The sequence below is a fragment of the Trichechus manatus genome, unplaced genomic scaffold (genome assembly GCF_000243295.1).
Source record: "Trichechus manatus latirostris isolate Lorelei unplaced genomic scaffold, TriManLat1.0 scaffold00001, whole genome shotgun sequence".
Classification (NCBI taxonomy): Eukaryota; Metazoa; Chordata; class Mammalia; order Sirenia; family Trichechidae; genus Trichechus; species Trichechus manatus.
Window position 1 is genome coordinate 26,492,950 of NW_004443937.1, and position 21,287 is coordinate 26,514,236.

General features: G+C 43.9%; 1 protein-coding gene across 1 annotated transcript; it reads right to left on the reverse strand.

The window, feature by feature from the left end:
• Nucleotides 1–2,149: 2,149 nt before the first annotated feature.
• On the reverse strand, nucleotides 2,150–18,006 carry ELP6 (elongator acetyltransferase complex subunit 6). Its single transcript, XM_004368478.2, has 7 exons — nucleotides 17,859–18,006; nucleotides 15,109–15,187; nucleotides 12,847–12,917; nucleotides 10,476–10,594; nucleotides 9,022–9,223; nucleotides 6,586–6,732; nucleotides 2,150–5,437 (listed from the first exon to the last, which is right to left on the reverse strand). The coding sequence occupies exons 1-7, from the start codon at nucleotides 17,910–17,912 to the stop codon at nucleotides 5,309–5,311; spliced, it is 801 nt and encodes a 266-aa protein (XP_004368535.1). The 5' UTR covers nucleotides 17,913–18,006; the 3' UTR covers nucleotides 2,150–5,308.
• Nucleotides 18,007–21,287: the final 3,281 nt, after the last annotated feature.

Sequence of the window (21,287 nt, forward strand, 5' to 3'; positions counted from 1 at the left end):
CAACATACAAAAATTGGTTGGGTTCTCTAGACTAATAAGGAGAACTCCATCAAAGGAAATCAAGAAAACAATACCATTTACAATAGCCCCCAAAAGGATAAAATACCTAAGAATAAATCTAACCAGGGACATAAAAGACTTACACAATGGAAAAAACATTCCATGCTCATGAATGGAAGACTTAACATTGTAAAAATGTCAATACTACCCAAAGTGATCTATAAATATAATGCAATCCCAATCCAAATCCCAACAACATTCTTCAACAAAATGCAGAAACTAATCTCCAACTTTATATGGAAAAGAAAGAAGCCCCAAATAGCTAAAGCAATATTGAAGAACAAAGTAGGAGGCCTCACACTTCCAGATTTCAGTACTATACAGCCACAGTAATCACAACAGCCTGGTAACTGGTACAACAGCAGACACATAGACCAATACAACAGAATTGAGAACTCCGAAGTAAATCCATCCATCTATGGACAGCTGATCTTCAACGGCATTAACAAGCCAAAAATATGTGAGTGGTTACATAGGTAGATACGTATGCTATATGGGTGTGGAAAGGCATATGGGGGTACATGTGCATGCATGTGTAGGTATATTTGTGGGCACATGTATATACATGTTTGTATGTGCTGCATATATATTCATACATACAATAAAGCACATGGGGCGCAGTTATAAGATACTTCCTAGACATACTCAAATGCCTCATGGGATTGAATTACTGCGTTTGAAGTTTCAGGTCCATAGTCTCATGGGACAACTAGACCAACTGGCATAATGTAGTTCATAAAGATAATGTTCTACATGCTAGTTTGGTGAGTAGCATCTGGGGTCTTAAAAGCTTGAGAGTGGCCATTTAAGATACAACTATTGGTCTCTTCCCATCTGGAGCAAAGCAGAGTGAAGGAAACCAAAGCCTCAAGGAAGAAGTTAGTCAACAGGACTAACGGCACACTCGAACCACAGCCTCTTCTAGCCTGAGACCAGAACTAGATGGTGTCCAGCTACCACTACCAACCACTCTGACCAGGGGACACAATAGAAGGTCCCAGTTGGAATGGGAGAAAAACATAGAACAAAACTCAAATTCATAAAAAAGACCAGACCTACTGGACTGATAGAGACTAGAGGAGTCCCTCAGACTATTGCCCTAAGACACCCTTTTAACCTGGAACTGAAGCCACTCTGGGAGGTCAGCTTTCAGCCAAATAATAGATTGGCCTATAAAATAAACAGTAACACCCATGAGGAATGTGCCCCTTTAAACAATCAACTATATGAGACTAAATGGTCAACATTTTCACAAAAGCAAAGATGAGAAGGCAAGGAGGGGCAGGAAAACTGGATAGATGGTAGGCCGAGTAGAAACAGTGAGAGTGTTGACAAATTACTAGGATTGTAACCAATGTCACAGAACAATTTGTATATGAATTGTTGAATGGGAATCTAATTTGCTGTGTAAACTTTCACATAAAACAATAAAATATTCAAAAAAATTACTATATAAAATGCTTTCTATTCCCTTAACGACAGAAATTAGACAACAAATACCTTCATACCACTCCAATTTAATAAATTTTAAAATGTTGATGAAAGTTATTCAAGGGAAAAATAATCAAGGTTGGTGTCATTATTGCAGATATTAGCGCTATCTAAAAAATTCAAGAATTCCCATCAGAAAATTATAAGAAGTAATAGTTCAAAAAAAAAAACAGTAATAGTTTAAAAATAGTTTGGAAAAAAGTAATAGTGGAAGGTATAAATTTTAAAAAGTCAACTGCATTCCTATGTCAAAGACATCATTAGAAAAATCAACAAAAACAGGTAATTCCTTTTCCCATAACAAAAAAACATTTAATAAATATTAGGAGTATTAATTTAACATTATTTTTTTATAATAAAATCATACAATTTTAAAAATGAGAGAAAAAGTCCCTGAAGAAAACTTTACAGAGCTTAACGAAGTGCTGGTAAAATCCATCTGGCTGAATGGGCACAATATCCTTTTTCTTTAAATTGTGCTTTAAGTGAAAGTTTACAGCTCAAGTTAGTTTTTCACACAAGAGTTATACACACATTGTTATGTGACCCTAGCTGCTATCCCTATAATGTGACAGTACACTCCCCCTTTCCACCCCAGATTTCCTGTGTCCATTCAACCAGCTCCTATCCCTTTCTGCCTTCTCATCTCACCTCTGGACAGGAGCTGCCCATTTAGTCTCGTGATCTACTTGAATTAAGAAAAGCACACTCTTAACGAGTATCATTTTATGTCTTATAGTCCTGTCTAATCTTTATCTGAAGAGTTGGCTTCGGGAATGGTTTCAGTTCCGGGTTAACAGAGAGTCCGGGAGCCACGTCTTCTGGGGTTCCTCTGCACAATATCCTTTTAATAAAGACTCCTGATAACAGACATTTTAAATACCTACTACAAGGCAAATACAATGATTTCAGAAAGGTTTGATTTTAGAAACTTTATGTATAAACATCAAAAAGAAATGAATGAGAAAGGAACATTATTTTACAAAAAATGCTGGGCTATCTAGTTGTCGGAGACTGGTGGTGCAGTGGTTAAGAGTTCAGTTGCTAACCGAAAGGTCAGCAGTTCAAATCCACCAGCCACTCCTTGGAAACCCTATGGGGCAGTTCTACTCTGTCCTATAGGGTCGCTATGAGTAGGAATCGACTCGACAGCAACCAGTTTGATTTTTTGCTATCTAGTTGCCAGCACAGAGATAAATTTCACTACAATACTGTAATAAATTCTAAACGGGTCAAAATGTTAAGCACATTTAAAAAATTATTTTAAACTAGAAAAATAACAAAGAATAGCAACTTTGTTCCAGGAAGGAAGAAAAACACATTTGAGTCCTGAAGAACTAAGATATCATCAGAGACAAAATAGGATCATTCCAAGGTCTTGTTCAAATAGCATTGCCTCCATAAACTCTTCCCCAGTTCTCTGCTCCCCAACTCGAAAAAAAGAGAAAGCAAAGTGAGCGGGAAGTAATTGTTCTTTCCTGTGAACATCAGCCTCGACTTCCCAGAATCGTTTTTATGGCCCTCGTCACCTTCTCTGCGGCACCACGCTATTTACATTCCTGTTTTCTATCCCCATCAGGGCTGCAGCAAGTGCCTTTAGGATTGTTTTTTGATTTATCTTTACAACTCCTTACATAAAACAGATGTTCCACAAATATTTCCTGAACTAATGAATATCAATATAAAACAAGTGTTTCTGAAGATAAAATATATTTAAAAAATCAAAATGCCACAAAATATGAACAAAGACACCTATAAATTTTACTTTGCAGATTTCAACTGGTAGGTAGTGATCAAGGGTGAGGAACAGATTCTGTTCATACGGGGAAATATAAACAGGAAATAACATCCTAGTCATTTAAAAAAAATGTTCATTTTCACACAACTTTGCATAACTATTAAACGAATTAAAAATAAACTAAACCCGAAGTTGGTGGAGGAAAACCTATAAATCAGTGTTAACTGGCTCCATCATTCTGAAGAACAACCTGATAATGTGTGAGGGCCAGTCCATGTGTTAACTGAAAAATTCCAGTTCAGAGAGTGGACTCTAAAATATCCTCACCCCTCACTTTTCATGGGCCCCTTCCCTGCTTTATTCATAGCACTTACCACGGTCTGATGCTCTACACATTTTACTTCTCAATTTTGCCAATTGTCTGTCTCCCCCACTAGAACATCAGCTCCACAAGGGCCGATCCTTTTGTCACTGCCATGCTCAGTGCCAGAAACAGCCTGCCATGTAGAGGGCACTCAGCACTTGCTGAATGAATGAACACTGAGTGAATGTTGTACGGAAACAAGTACTTGTCCCTAGCCCCGAACAGGTATAGTATATTAAATATATAACAGCATAACTTATAATTGTGAAAACAGGAACCTACATGCCCGAGAACAGCTAAGAAAATTAGAGTATATTGACACCATAAAATACTATGTAGCCATTAAGCATGAAAAATTCAGTGAAAATATTTATAAATGAAGTAAAAAAAACATAATCACACCATTCAGTTAAAAAATTTTTTGTGTTTTGTCCATTCAGAACTGAAGAACATATGAAGCTCTTCTAAATACTGAAATAGTAATTTAAAAAATCACTAATTATTAATTTCTCTTAAATTGCTTATGCTCATAGTTTTCAAATATTCTATTTGCTCATAATACTCAGGTCTGCCACTTTTGAGAAAAAAGCAGCTATTGTTTCCATGGGATGACCAACACAATAGTTTGGGGGCGAGGGTGATCAATAATTCCTTTTACAAAGACTAAAAACGTATACAAAAGTTAAACGACAGGAAAATTCCTTAGTATACTGCAAAGCAGTGTTACTTCTTCATTTATTTTTTAAGTCAGATTCATTGTGGTATAATTTACATACACTAAAATACACCTGTTTTGAGAATACCCCTGGTACACACTCAGGCAACCTTGACTGAGCGGCTGAGTGGGACAGTGGCTGTCTGCTGGATGCTGGGGCAGAAGCTCACCGCCTGTGGTCTCCACAGGAGAAGGAGGCACTGACTCCTCACCAGGCCCCATGCTACCTGGCAGCAAGAACATTCCTGACCCCTCACCAAGGCTATACACACCTGCACCTGACGTGGGGCCTTATGTGACCAAGGCCTTGGTGCTAGGACTCACCAGTGCACGGGCAAGGCCAGGAGAAACAGGAAGACCCAAAGCTGTGAATTAGGTGGGGAGCCTGTCTCGGGTTTCCACGACTGGCAGTCAGCAAGTATGGACTTTGGAGCCAGGCCCCATGACCAACAAGCTGCTCTACCGCCTTGAACATACTTCCTAACCTCTCTGTTTCCTCACTGGACTCTAAGGGAAAACACCCATGCAGGATGAAGGTGAAAATTAAGTGAGACAACCCATGTGAAGCCACGATGCGGGAGCTCACCGTACACCAGTCATGATTATCTGGACTGCCTCCTGGCTGGCATATTCATAATCACTCTGGCAAAAACAGGCAGTTGGGGCATATTTACATGGAAGGCTCCAAAGGACTTTCACTGGGGCTCAGCACCCAGCCTCTTTCTCTCTGCAGAAGGGGGGTCATGGGTTACTCGTTGTGTTTTCTGAACAGAGTCCAGGGAAGCAAAGGTGCACCATTCGACCATCGGTGGGTCCCAGTGGAGCTGCTAGTCTGTCTGAAATACACCACAAAGGCATAAATATCCATTCCTGCTAGGTTGCTTTATCTTTCATTAAAAAAAAAAGAGTCCAAGGTAGCTCTCACTGCCCCTAAATCAGGTCACAGAACAGCAGGGGACATTCCTCTGGCAAAAAAGGACACGTTCTTGTCCTGTATCTTGTACTGGTAAGTTAGGCTCTGCTCCCGCTGGGCTGTGGGCTGCAACGGTCTCCTCCACAGGATCGTCAGCTATAAGAAAGGAGGAAGAATGAAAGAGGAGCAGCCGCCCCAAGTACATGTTCCACTAGCAACCCTCCCCTGCATCCTCCGTGACCTTCAACTGAGGCTTCAATGAGAACGACGCTCAGATGTGCCATGAAGTAATGGGACTGGCTTCTGAAACAAAGCTTACTACCAGCTAACTAAAAATAGAGTTCCCCCTCCATTACAGTAGTGATATTTGCTCATTACAGGAAATATGAAAGAGAAAGAAAAGTAAAAGGAAGAAAAAACCATCACCCAGAGAAAAACCCTTTAAAGCATTTTTCTGTATTTCCCTTTGGTCTTTCATCTATGCAGTTTTGCTGAGGAAGCCTAGATATTTATTTTGATGATGCTCTCACTGACTAAAATGCCTTGGGGACTGGCTTCAGAGACAGGCCACAAGGAGGCCCAGCAGAACCATCTCCTCCCACCACGCCCACAGGCACTGCCGACAGCATTTCTGGGCTTGCTCATTTGCTTCCTCTACCAGACTTGCTTCAGAATGAGTCTGGGCCAAAACTCCCACCCACACTTACTGGGTAAAAAGTAGCCAACATGAACTTAACCTGGAAGTTGCAAGGGAGGCTTTCCGGTGACTCCAAAAGAGAACTATCAGAAGGGACAGAACCACAGCAGCCCGTCAGAGGGGCAGGTTCTCACTCCCTCTCAGGGCAGGACTCCTGGCTTCTGCCTGAGCACTATGAACGTTCTGGGTAGAGGCAGCAGTGGGGTGGCAGCAACCTAGTCCACAGGTACAGGCTCCTCAAGTCTCTACTTTAAAAGGAACACTGTTTACCCAACTATACAGAGCTTGCTGCAGCACCACAGAGAAGTCGGCCGTTATCTGACAGCATGGCCCCACTCTGGAAGCTGTCTCCTCTTTAGGAAATCTCCACTTGGGTCGCCAGTGGGGACACCACAGGAAACCTGCACTTGTCCATGTGGCTGAGCACCATCTGGGGTAGGTCTCTGATTTCCGTTCACACAACTTTCGACGTTTCCCCTCCACCTGAAAGAACGCCTCAACCAGGTAGCCCCTTGGCCCTGACACTCTCCCACGTGCAGACTCCTGGGTGCTGAGTCAAGCGGCCTGTTGCCCAGCAAGCCCCTGGTCCCAGCCCCTGCACACCCACCTGCCCGTGCACGTCCCGGCAGAAGCCAGTGACTAGGCCCTCAGCCCGCAGGATCAGGTGGCTCTGGTGACTGAGGCCATTCAGCAGGATGTCATTCTCCTCATCCTCAGCATCTCCAGTGTCATGCACAAGGGCTACCATGCTTCCCTGCATGAGAGATACAAGATGGAAACCTGCTCCTGCCTGAAGGGACACCCAAGACCAGGGAGCACTGGGCTCTCAGTCTCTCCCATTCCCCTGCACGTCCTCTCAAAGGTCACCCTCCCCGCTGCTGCAGTCATCCCCTTTGTGGGAGGACCCCGCCTAGGCTCCAGAGCCCTAATTCCAGTCATCCACTGCACAGCTTACTCAGCATATCCAACCTGCGCTTCCAGCTCAATTCATCTAAAACCTGTAGGCTTCACCCTGTGGTCTTCAACGTTAAGCACTCTCTCTCCTGAATTCCTTAATATTATTAAAAGTGCCACCATTCTGCTGGGCACTAATTCATCCAGTCAACAGTTTCTAAGCACTTACTGTGTGCCAGACGCTGCAGTGGGGATAAGAGGTGAGACATTGGGCCCTAGAGACAGACAGGTACTTATAATACAGTACGACAATGTCAGGAGGGAAGGAAGCATGGATGCTGGGACAGCACAAAGAAGTATCTTGTCCTAATGGAGAAGGGGCTCAGGAGGTGGGGGCATCTAAGCTGAGTTTTGAAGGGCAGGTAGGAGTTAGCCAAGCAGAAACAGGGGGATAGCTCAAACCTGCTAAAAGGGGACAACTTAAATAATGACAAGTCCTTTCAAAGGAATATTGTTCAGGTGTTAAAAAGAATGAAGCAGATCCACATGTTCTGTTTTCAGGCAGTGGATGCCAAAACATACTGCATATTGTTAGATGAAAAACAGAAGCACTAAACACAGGGAGATGAATATACTAAATACATACAAATATGTTCACAATTGCAGACTCTCTGAACAATAACCCTGCAGGAGGGAGACGTTTACTTTTTGCTAAAGTACCTTTTTAAAAAAATTTATTTTGTTGTTGTTGTTGAGAATATACACAGCAAAACACATGCCAATTCAACCATTTCTACATGTACAATTCAGTGACACTGATCACATTCTTTGAATTGTGCAGCCATTCTCACCCTCCTTTTCTGAGTTGTTCCTCCCCTGTTAACATAAACTCACTGCCCTCTAAGATTCCTATCTAATCTTTCAAGTTGCTGTTGTCACTTTGATCCCATATAGGTAGTTGTTAAAAGAGCACAGTGCTGAAGGCAGACATTTTTTACTAGTTAGGCTATTGTTTGGTTTTAAGAAGACTCCAGGGAATATTTTTTTATTTTAAGTTTTAAAGATTATTTCAGGGCAAGAGTTTCAGGGGTTCATCCAGCCCCCATAGCTCCAGAAAGTCTGGAGTCCAATAAAATTTAAAATTCTGTTCTACATTTTCCCCCTTTTGATGAGGATTCAGCTACAGAATTAAAGTACACTTCATATTGTTTTTTTTTTTTTAACTAACCCCAAATTTTACTTTTTTAACTAAAAGTAATGATTTTATAAAAAGAGGGTGGTAGTAGGCCACAGAGGTGACTTTGACTACTTCACTCTCACTCCATGCCCCGTCACCAACTGTGCCCTCCAAGCCCCTCGCATTTCCTCCTCCTTCCATTCTTCCGACATTACCCTGGTCCTAACCTGCAAGTGTAAGCCAGGGCAGCCTCAGAAAGCCCCCTAAACACAGCTTCCAGGCAGGGCTTTGCACCAAGGAGGTACCCAATGTGCATTCCTAGATACACCCACTCCTGGCTGGCTCACTGAGCACGCCTCTCCCACTGCTCTGTGCTGCTGGCCTGACCACACCACACCATGTCTGCAGGTTCCTACCAGCTGCACCATCACATACTGAAGAGTAGTTGCTGGGGGCCAGGCTCTGTGCTGGCATTACAAGCTTTACCTCATGTAATTCCTGCAGTCAGGCTCCTGTGAGGCAGGCACCACCCCCATTCCTAGTTTATTGGTTGGTCTGCTAATACTGTTAATATCTCTATTATGGAAAAATCTATATTTTTGCCTCATAATTTGGTAATAAAGGTCGTATCCTATCCTTGTATTGCACTTTACAATTTTTAAAGACGTCTACACCCATTATGTCAGTTGATCCCCACAATATACTGAGTCAGTAATAACTTGCCCCGCGTCACACAGGCAAATGTGGCAGAGCTGGGGTGGCAGCAGCACCACATATGACCAGTGCTGGTCATCCGTTTAATTTTGAGGGCTTTAATTCTGAGAGGAGAAGAAAAAAGTCCTAGGCCTGTCAGCATAAAGCAAAAACCCCAAACAAATGAATTAAAAAGATCACTGCAAGCAAGTGAGGTCTGGACCAGTCTGGGCTCTGAGAGGCCCCAGGCAGGAGCATGGGGAGCAGACCCGATGGTACCTTTAGCTTCCAGCACACAGTGGCTCTGCAGTAGTGGACAAAGTCCAGCACGGCCACCGCTCCCACACCCAAGCTCAGGAGCACACTGAGGTCGTCCACCAGCAGCACTGGGTATCTCCACACAGCCTCTTCGCTGTCCACGGGCTTCAGGGCCTCCTGCACAAACTCATACAATGGCTGCAGAGTCTCAGCATTGGCCTCCCTGGAGACACAGGGCAAAAGTCACCAGAGAGTTTACTGTCTCTACGAATGTTTACCTGGGACCAAGTAGCACCAGAGGAAATGGCAGGGGAGAGGATGGGGGGACAGAGAGCTGCATCACAGCCATCGGCACCAAGGAGTTCACAATCTGGTTGGAAAGAAAAGGCGTGCATGCATGCATGAATAAGCTTTACTCCAAATCAGATATTTACTGAGGCCTACTAGGTATAATCACTGAGCTAGAAATGGGGGATATAAAACTTAACAGTCCCTGGGACCCTTAAGGGGAACCATACAGCCTCCCAACCTAAGAGCTAAGGGTACCTAGAAGATGAATTTGGATTGGGCGGGCAGGAGAATCCTCCCCAGGAGGTCATTCTTGGGTATAAAAAGTTAAATAGCAATGCACACGCAGTGGTCTATAGCTGCTTATACATGTAACGTATTCAATCTGTTTCTGACACAAGCTGGCCTACCTACCTCCATCTCCTCCAACAACTACCCCCAGAAATTGTTTCCCAGCAATGGGTGGAGGCTCAAAAAGCACAAGGCCCAGGACAGCTGCCCTACTGCCATATGGTCGCCGTCTCAATGACTCAACTCTGCTGTTGTAGCACAAAAGCAGCCAGAGACGATAGGTAAAAAAGTGTGGCTGTTTCAATAAAACTTTATTTACAAAAATAGGCAGCTGGCCCATGAGTCATAGTTTGCTAATCTCCGTATCAAACCAAGAATACAGCAAATGTGTGTGCTAGGGCTCTGCAGCCAGAGTTGGAAGAAAACAGCAAAGTATACTGTTCTGCCCTTCTCCCAGCAGATAACACTTTCCATAGCTTTTCAGAGGAGCTCTGATGACACAATGGTTAAGCGCTCAGTTGCTAACCGAAAGGTTGGCAGTTCAAACCCACCCAGCCGCTCTGCAGGAGAAAAGACCTGGCCATCTGCTCTCATACAGATTACAGCCTAGGAAGTCCCATGTGGCAGTTCTGCTTGGTCACATGAGGTCGCTATGAGTTGGGATGGACTCAAGGGCACATAACAACAACGACATAGCTTTTTGGACAGTGGTACACCCTCTGCCCCGTGATAAGAGTCAAGGGCTTTCTGACTAATACTGCTGCAACATCAGCAGTATCTGACCTCAGAAGTTAGCTCTGCCCTCCCACGCCATAAGGAGAGGAATCACATAGCATCCCTCATCTGCTCCCACCCACCAGGCGTGCACCTCTGGGCTGGGCTACAGGCTGACAGACCTGAGAAACTGCAGGGGGTGTGGCTCTTCCTGGGCCCGGAAGAAGACATCCACGGAGGACTTGAGACCCTCAAGGAGCACAAGCTGCCCACGCTCCCGAGCAGTGGTCAGGCTGACACCCTAAACATGGGAGAGAGGAGAATGAATTACCGAGCCCTGTAGGGGGAGCCTATCAGAGAGGCTAGACTCTAGCTCACAAGAGGGCACAGGACACATCCAAACCCTTCAAATGAGCACCATCCACTCTAAGTACGGGGCCCATGGCTTCCTTCCCCTGGGTGCTCCCAACCCACGGCCCCTGTGCCATTTTCACATGTGTATTTACAGGTAATTGTCACACTGGAAAAAAACTTACATTCTTTTGTTATGTATTTATTTTTATGATTACCCAATAGTGGTTTTTAACTTATAATAGTGATACAAAGTTTCCTTTTTAAATACATGTATTTTCAAAATTAAGCACGTTTAAAAACAAATATTAAGTAAATAATAACAAGATAGTGGGACAACAACCAAAGTCTGGAAAATGCTGGTACAGGAGAAAGGGCCAGACTTTTGGCTTTGAATTTCACAAACCCTCTGTACTTGATTTCCCATCAGTGACACAGGACCTCAGGGTTGTCTTGAGGTTTTAAATAATATAACTCATAGAACGCACTTGTCAGACTGCCTGGCATACATTAAGAAAGCATCATGGCCTAAGGTCTCCTTTGCTTTCCCTTGAACGGAAGAAGTGCTCCCAGAGTTAGGGCAACGTGAGCTCAGGGGTTGGCAAACTTTTTCCATAAGAGGCCAGACAGTAAATATTTTAGGGTTTGCAGGCTATGCAATCTCTGTTGCAACTACTCAACTCTGCCATTGTAGCGAGAAAGTAACCATTGACAATTTGAAACAAGTGGGTGTGGCTGTGCTCCAATAAAACTTTATTTACAAAAACAGGGGATGTAGGCAGGAGTCTGCCGACTCCTGCTCTACCAGGACTTCTCAAATATGGTTCTTCATGAACATCCCAAGTAAGAATCCCGGGAGACGTGATTAAAATGCAAATCCCTGCATCCTACTCCAGATCTAGAGAACCAGAAGCTTTTGGGGTCAGTGTCCAGAAATCTGCACTTCAGCAAACAATCAGGGATCGTGATGCATTCCAAATTAGCAACCCACTGCTCTATCTGTGCAGAAACACGTGGCATGGAACTCTTCAAACTCCCTATATCCCTGAACCAGATCTCACTTGCTTATTCACACATCCAGTGTCCTCTACTATCCAATACCACTCGTTCTGCCCCTGGCAGAAAGAAAGACTCCTGCTCTTGCTTGTTACCATTCTACTTCTGCAAGCGCTGTAATATTCCAAGAGTACAGAAGCTCACACTCCAGGACTTCACATGCCAAGTCCTGCACGTGTCATTCCTGCCGTGGTGATGACGATTCACAGGTAATTTTTTAAAAAAAATGGCCCAGAGAAAGCACACAGCTTTCTCTCCCACAAACACACAGACACTAGGGCCATGGAGACACACTTCACAAACCTGGAATGTAACATCTCCTCCTGGCATGACCACTCTCCCTCAGCTCATGCCCTGGCCCATAACACAGGAACTTCTCTGCGCAGGATGGGAAAGAAAGAGTCTATCCTTCTCTCATCCCTTATTTGTTTCTTGCCATCAGAGAAGAAGCAATGACTTGGCCCAGCAATAAGATTAAGATTTTAAAATCACTGCTGATGAATTGCCTGGTTTGCTCCCTCTTTGAAGCTGGCCTGTCCATAAAAAAAGGCCATCTCCCTTCAGCTCCCATTCTCAGGTAGTAAGTCGGCCTGGTCACAGGTCACAGGTAATGGCCCAGGCTAGGTAAGGAGACTTAGCAGTCTCTTGGCCATCTTATTCTCGCCTGCCTGCATTTGATGAGGTGAGGAGCAGGCCAAGAGTGCCCTGCTACTAGGTGACGAAAGCATCTCTCCCCACATTTAGGTCTCGAGCCTTAAACTTGGAGACAGCTGATGAGAGGCACCCAATTTGGTGGCAGATCAAACCATGATCTCCAACCCAGAAGGACCAAGTCTAAAATTCACTCTAATTTCAATTCCCTCAGCTCCTAGGTTTGCTCCTTAACTGGTCTAGAACCAGTAGAGAAGGGTTTGATTAATTATCACCCACAAACCACACATCTGGTTCTATAAATTCTAAATTAATAAAACACGCAGAGAAGCTGCTTTAGGCCTTCAGATAAAGGGTCCAGGAACCCAGATTTTCTTAGTCCCTCCTTTGCTCAGTTCTCTACAACCCAACAGGAAAGCCCAGCCTTAGGCCATGCTCACATATGCAGGGTACACTCACTCAGGGATCCCACCTTAAGAGGTCCAACATACGTACCAGCTTCTGTCCCACAATATTGTAGTGACTGAAGGACTGGATGAGGGCCACAAAGCAGACTTTACAATTGGCTAGAAAACAAAATAAACTGACTTTTAATAAAGTCCCTGATTACAATGAATCTCATACACTTCATACCTCTGGAAACCAAAGCAGTCAGGCAGGTCTACAGACCCAGAGGCCTTGCAATCTGACATACCCAATTTGATTCTAAGGCACTTTCTCTCATGTTTGTTACACTTAATTACACTGATTCTGAGACGTACTTCTGTTAGATGTACTACTGTTGCTGTTGGTTGCCACTGAGTCAGCTTCCGACTCAATGGCAACCCCATGCGCAGCATAACAACAAGCTGCCCAGTCCTGCACCATCCCCATGATTGTTTATGGATCAGACCATTGTGATCCATAGTGTTTTCAATGGCTGATTTTCAGAAGTAGACTGCCAGGGCTTAGATGTACTATTAGATACCTTAGATGTACTAAGGTACTTAAATGTACTAAGGTATCTAGTAGTACATCTAAGCACTGGCAATCTACTTCTGAAAATTAGCCATTGAAAACACTATGGATCACAATGGTCCCATCTACTGTTAGATACCTTACCCCATGCATCTGTTGGTTTGTCGTACTATGGTGGCTTGTGTGTTGCTGTGATGCTAAACTATGTCACCAGTATTTCATAGACCAGCAGGGTCACCCATGGTGGACACGTTTCAGTGGAGCTTCCAGACTAAGACAGACTAGGAAGAAGGACCTGGCAGTCTACTTCTGAAAAAATTGGCCAATGAAAACCTTAAATGTTTTATTCTATTATAAATAAATGGTGTCTCTGTTTTAACTATCTTTTCTAATTGTTTGTTGTTGGTATACAGGAATGCAACTGATTTTTTTAAAACTGATCTTATAGCCAAGAGGATATAAGGGAAACACAAAGAAGCTCCAGCTTCTTCACTGAACTTAATTCTAATAATTTATCTGCAGATCTACTTCATCTTTCTATGTTGACAATTACATCACCTGAAAATCACTTTCAAAGCTGTCTGTAAATTATTACGACTAAGAGTTCCAAAGGTCTGCCTTGTATCCTGGCCTGGCACAGTATGTGCTCAAGGAGAATCAACTGATAAATAAGCTTGAGATCTCTGGGAGTCTTTCCCCCCATAATTTTTACCCCATAATAAAAACTATCTTTATTGATAATATATGCACAGTGATACAAGTGAATTCAGAAATATCATCTGTTGTAATCTTTTTTAAAATTTATTTATTTTTGTTGTTGTTAATATATGTAACAAAACATACACTAATTCAACAGTTTCTACATGTACAATTCAGTGACTCTGAATACATTCTTCACGTTGTGCAGCCATCCTCACCCTCCTTTTCTGAGTTGTTCCTCTCTCTTCAACATAAACTCACTGCCCCCTAAGTTTCCTATATAATCTCTTGAGTTGCTGTTGGCAGTTTGATCCCATATAGATAGTTCTTAAAAGAGCACAATGCTCAAGGCAGACATTCTTTACTAATGAAGCTAAACTACTGTTTAGTGTAAAGACTTCAACGGATATTTTTGGTTTAAGGTTTAAAGATTGTTATTGCTGTTGTTAGATGCCTTCCAGTCGATTCTGACTCATAGCGACCCCATGCAACAGAGTAGAACTGCCCCATACGGTTTACTAGGCTATAATCTTTGCAGAAGCAGATTGCCAGGTCTTTCTCCCCCAGAGCTGCTGGGTGGGTTCGAACTGCCAACTTTCGGGTTAGCAGCCGAGCGCTTAATCATTACACCAAACCAGGGTTCCAGTTAAAGATTATCTCAGCTTATTTTCTGATCTGGCTGTTTTCTTCTTCTAATTTATTCCCACATGTAAATTGTGGGGTCATACTGTTTTCTTCCCTGTCTTAAGAAACATCCACTGCCAGTGCTAAGTGATCAGTGAAGAGAACTCCCAGAGAGCTCAAGATACATAAGGACTGACAAGCAACCAAATCAGGAGGACCTTTCAGTAGGACCTCAGTAAGGCAGTACCGGCACGTGGGTAGAGAACGGGAGGTAGGATGTGTACATAGTGAACACATACTACTCTGGCATGGTTGGAGGAGAGACCAAAATGGTCCAGTAATCTGTTGCCTAATAAAAGAGCCCTATGGCAACCCAAACACCAAAGCCCTGGCTAGTAAATGCTCCTTCTTTTGCTTCCTGAAGCTTTTTTTATGCCCCCTCCCCCCAGGTTTCTAAAGCATCAATGAGTCCCATACCTCTGAGGTAGAAGGAAAGAAAGTGGTGCACAAGGAAACTGCCATCTGTCTTGGCATCACAGAGTAGAGTCAGTTTCCCCTAAAAGTTAAGAGGAACAAAAAAAGGTGAATTAGACTTTCAGGGAAGACTTTCAGGGAAGAGGGAAACTGAGTGAAAAAGTCTAGTCAACTGTGTCTGCCCCTAAGTTTCTACACCTGGAGATTATATTTTTTAGTGACATCTATGCTAAATTTAAGGAGCCCTGGTAACAGAGTGGTTAAGCACTCAGCTTTTAACCTAAAGGTTGGCAGTTCGAATCCACCACCACTCTGTGGAAGAAAGATGCGGCAGTCTGCTTCCACAAAGATTACAGCCTAGGAAAGAACTAACGGGCCACAACTCCCACGGCCTCCACCAGACTGAGTCCAGTACAACTAGATAGTGCCCGATTACCACCATGGACTGCTCTGACAGGGATGACAATAGAGGGTCCTGGACAGAGCTGGAGAAAAATGTAGAACAAAATTCTAACTCACACACACACAAAAAAAAAAAAACAGAACAGACTTCCTGGTTCTGACAGAGACTGGAGAAACCCCGAGAGTATGGCCCCCGGACAACCTTACAGCTCAGTAATGAAGTTGCTCCTGAAGATCATCCTTCAGCCAAAGATTAGACAGGCTCATAAAACAAAATCAGACTAAATGGGCTTACCAGCCCAGGGGCAAGGATGAGAAGGCAGGAGGGGACAGGAAAGCTGGTAATGGGGAGCCCAAGGTCAAGAAGAGGAGAGTGTTGACATGTCATGGGGTTCGCAACCAATGTCACAAAACAACATGTGTATTAATTGTTTAATGAGAAACTTGTTTGCTCTGTACACCTTCATCTAAAATACAATAAAAAAAATTAAAAAATAAAATACTAAAAAAAAAAAGATTACAGCCTAGGAAACCCTATGAGGCAGTTCTATTCTGTCCTCAGGAGTTGAACTGACTCGATGGCAACGGGTATGCTAAGTTTACCAAAAAAAAGAAGAAAATAAGTCAAAATTATGGAAAAACCAATGACTAAAGTGATCAGCATAATGGACAAGCATATCTCAGCCTCCACTTTTCCACAGCAAAAGAGAATAAAATCCCTTCTCTTCCTCACTTCTCACCTTCATAACTAACTCAGGGACCAGTCTCAAGAAGAACTAGAACCTGAAAAAGGATTTTTTATGATCAGGATTCAATGAAAACAACAGACTGCCAGGACTGGAAGGGAGCTTCAAAGAAGTCATCTGATTCAACATCTTCCCTATTTCTAATTTTGACTTCAATTCTATCCTGTGGGACTGGGGAGAGGGGAGGAAGAAGTGATTGTTGACAGAGACCTCCAGCAACAAATTTCTCCTCCCACTGGCTCTGGGCACTGCTTCAGGCACAGAACTCTAATCTCTGAGAGCCCTGGGAAAAACTCTCTGCCATGCCTGGCTGCCCGCTCCAGCCACCTCTAGTTCGCTGTCAGTGAACTGCATGGAAGGCAACGATCAAGAGGTATCAGACATGTCACCTCTGTACTGTGTGACCGTAGCCAGGTGCTTTCATTTTTCTGGACTTTAGTTTCTTTCACTTATAAAATATGAAAGACCACATTAGATCTTGAGGGTTATCCCCAGCACTGTCGTTTACTGGTATAAGCCTCCTGCCCACTTCAATCCATTTCCTCATTCTACCCCTCGGGCGAAGACTTTGGAGGTGTCTAGATTAAGTGGCAAAAAAATCACAGCCACCTGGAGTCTGATACAAGAGAACTGCTGGGCAACTAAAATCCACAAGGATCTACTTGAAGCTACAATTTGCCAAGCACTTTAGTCATAAAAAGGCTTTACACACATGGTAGGTATTGTGGGCTGCCTGGAGGAGCTTACCATTTCGTTATGAAGACAAGGTTATGAAATAAACCACGTATATTCTGGGAGAGATAATCCCTGGCCTAAAACGTTAAAGATTTCTAGACAATTCTTCGCCATGAACAAACAGAAATAGGGAACCATATAAAAATGAAGCAAGATGCTCCAGAATGCAGGAAGGAGGGTGAGGAAAATAGTGACAAGGCTGTGGTGCCAAAGGCGGACTTCTGCAACCCAATGCCAGCAGCTTTGAGTAGCACTATTAGAGACAGTTCGAATTCACCAGCTGCTCCTTGAAAACCCTATGGAGCAGTTCTACTCTGTCCTATAGGGTCGCTATGAGTCGGCATCGACTTGACGGTAACGGGTTTGGTTTATTTGAGACTATGAGGCAGACGAATAGGAGCAGCGTTCCCTGCCACCTGCCGAGCACTCCCTGCCTAGAGAAGACTCGGGGCAGTGAAGAAGCTGGTTCAAGGTGGAGGGCAGACGACTTCTTAGGGAGCCGGTTCGCCCAATCTCCTCTGGGCGCCGTACCCTCCCCGAGAAACTCCTTTCCCCACCCATTGAGCGCGTACAGAGCTTCTCGGTACACGTCTGTGGAACGTAAGCCAATCCACTTGTCGAACATTCAGACATGCTTCCTGGGGGCTTTTAAAGGCGCGCGCGGTCTCTGAGAATACAGATCAGGAAGCCCGCCTTCCGCAACCTCCTGCTCAAGCCCCGAGACGGCCCTCTCCAGACTACAACTCCCCGGCTCCCCCGTGCCCACAGTCGTTGGGCCTTTTCTACGGCACCATATGCGCCGCATCCGGGAATGCAGCCTTACTCCTCGCTGCTAGACCCGTCCCCTTCTCGACCGCGCGATTATTTTACCTGCTCTGCCCTGTCAGGGGTGGTGTTCAAAAGGTTATTGAGCTCCGGGAACATTCCGAGCTCCGAGGGCGAGCGTCCTAGACGAGGAGCTGAGTGTAGGAGGAAACGACAAAAACTGAAAAGCGGTACGCACGAACACCACTCCGTGCCTTGCGGGAGGAATGCGCATGCGCGACTCTACTTTGGGCGCCTGAGTTGGCCAATTAGTCAGGGGTCTTGCGCTGGACTGCCGCTGGCGCACGCGCGATGACGTGCACTGCATCACGGTAGTCAGGCCGACTGCTGCGAACAGCTGCAGCAATCGCGGCTCCCACCAACTCTGAGGGCACGGCTCTATGCGACCTGGTATCCCCCACCTTCCTTTGGCGTCTCTCTCTCCCAGGCCTCAGGCTTCCTGGCAGTGCAGTCCCTCCCTCCACACGTGCCTGTCGAGTGCCTGCTGTGTTTTCGGCACTGTGCTAGGCGTTTCGGCCAAACTGGGGAGCGCGATGGTACGAAGATTATGCCCTCGCGGGAAGCAAGAAACAAAAATAATAAACACGGATTACATATTTAAAAGTGATAAGTTATATGAAGAAAAGCAAAGCAGAGCAAGGGAGTAACCATGGGGGAGGGGAGGTTTCCAGTTAAAGAGGTTGCCAGGTTAGGGCTCACTAAGAGAATGTGATTGGAACACGCCCAGCGCAGGGCCTTTGCATTGGCTGATCCCTCTTCCTGAAATGCTCTTCTCCCAGATAACCCGCCAATTAAATCCCCGCTTCCATCAGATGGGGAGGCCTGGTGGCGGAGTGGTTAAGAACTGGGCTGCTTCTGCGTTCAAACCCACCAGCCGGGCAGGAGAAACGTGGTAGAAAGCCTGTAGGGGCAGTTGTCCTCTGTCCTATAGGGTCACTATGAATCGGAATAGACTGGACGGCAGTGGGTTTTTGGTCTCCCCTCCTCCCATCAGATATTTGCTTGCCTGTCACTTTTTCAGTAAAGCTTCCCGGAGGCCTATTTAATAGAAAACTGTCGCTTCCCCAAAACTTACCCCCCATCCCTGCTTTTATTATTCCTATAAGCATGACTGGTGCAAAAGGTTAACAGTTGGCTGCTAAAGCTTGGAGGTTCAAGTATATCCAGAGACACCTAATAAGAAAGGTCTGGTGACCTACTTCCAAAGAATGAGCCATTAAAAACCTTATGGAGCACAGTTTTATTCTGACACACATGGAGTCACCATAAGTCATTCCATGAGTTAGAATCAACTCAAAGGCAACTGGTTTGGTTTTATATCTATTACACCGTACAAAAAGTCCCTAGGTGGTGCAAACAGTTTGTGCCTGACTACTAACCTAAAGGTTTGTGATGTGAATCCACCCAGTGGTACCACAGAAGAGAGGCCTGGCAACTGCTTCCATGAAGATTAAACAAAAAAACCAAACCCGTTGCCATCAGGTGGATTCCAATTCCTAGCGACCCTATAGGACAGAGTAGAACTGCCCCATAGGGTGTCCAAGGAGCAGCTAGTGGATTTGAACTGCCGACCTTTTGGTTAGCAGCTGAACACCTAACCACAGAGCCACCAGGGTTCCCTGTGAAGATTATAGCCATGAAAATCTATCGAGCAGTTCTACTCTGTAACACATGGGGTCACCACGAATCCAAATCAACTTGATGACAATGGGCTTACACCACACTTAGTTTTGTTCTAGACCTATCAGCCTCAGATCACCAGGGACAAACCAGTAATTTGACAAAATTAAGTTTATGATTCAATGCACACCAGTGTAGTCCTGGCACCTGGCGCCAACAGAACAGGATTTGTTATAAGGATTTGGTGGAAGGGTGGAGTTCAGGTGAAATTTAAACGAAACGGTGTTTTGATAGGCACAAAGCAAAGCACAGCTGTGTATAAAGAGGTCAGGGAATTGGACCTATGATCTTGTTTCCTTGCAAACTACAAGGTTAAGAGAGATGTGAAATGTTATGTCCAGAAATCACTTATCTGAAGCTCTACACCTGGGCTGGAAATAGAGGTTTCTTCTCTGTTTCTTTATTTGTTTGGGTCTCCATACTAGGAAGTAGGAAGGCAGGGTTTTGTCTCTTATTTGCTGACCTATTCCTTAGTGCATAGAGTCGTATCAGGCACATAGCAGGTGCTCAGTATATAATTTTGAAGGAATGAATGTACGTGTGTATTTTTTTTTGCAACCTGATTTATTTGCTCAGTATTATGTTTGTGAGAATCATTCATGTGGATAGATGTAAATGAGAATTATTCATTTCACTGTTGTATTTTATTTACTATCCATTCTTCTGTCAGACATTAGCTTTACCTCCATGTTTGTTTTTGGGAGCAATGCTTCCATGAATATTCTTGTACATAAAACCAGTGTGCATGTGTAAGACCATCTCTAGAGAATAAAACCAGGAATAGAAAAGCTTCACATCTTCAACGACATCATCATGCCAAATTGTTTTCCAAAGTGGTTGTACCATTTTACATTCCCATCAAGGATGTATAAGAGTTCCGGTTCCTTGCCAACAGTTGGTATGATCAATCTTTTTAAATTTAGCCATTCGAATAGGTGTGTCATTGTCTTAGTCATCTAGTGCTGCTATAACAGAAATACCACAAGTGGATGGCTTTAGCAAAGAGAAATTTATTCTCACAGTCCAGTAGGCTACAAGTCCAAATTCAGGGCATCAACTCCAGGAGAAGGCTTTCTCTGTCTGCTCTGGAGAAAGGTCCTTGTGATGCATCAGTCTTCCCTTGGTCTGGGAGCATCTCAGTGCAGAAGCCTCAAGGTCCAAAGGACACACTCTGCTCCCGGCACTGCTTTCTTGGTGGTGTGAGGTTCCCATGTGTCTCTGCTTGCTTCTCTCTTTTATATCTCAAAAGAGATTAGGTTAAGACACTATCCAATCTTGTAAACCTCATCAGTATAACTGCTGCTAATCCATCTTATCAGATCATAGTGATGGAATTTACAACACATAAGGAATTCACATCAGATTACAAAATGGTACACAATTACACAATACTAGGAATCATGACCCAGCCAAGTTGACAGATATTTTGGGGGGACACAATTGAATCCATGACAGTTATGGTATCACATTGTGACTTTAATTTGCATTTCCCTGGTAATAAATAATGTTGAGCATCTTTTCATGTGCTTGTTTGTTATCTAGATACCTTCTTTGGTGAAGTGTCTGTTCAAATATTTTGTTCATTTTTAAAATTAGGTTGTTTGTTTTATTATTATCGAGCTTCGAGAGTTCTTCATGTATTCTGAATACAAGTCTTTTATCAGATACAAGCTTTGCAAAGATTTTCTCCCAGTCTGTGACTTTTCTTTTTGTTCTCGTAAACTGTCTTTTGAAGAATGAGTTTTAAATTTTTGATGAGTCTAATTTATCAGTTTGATCTTTTATGGATTGAGC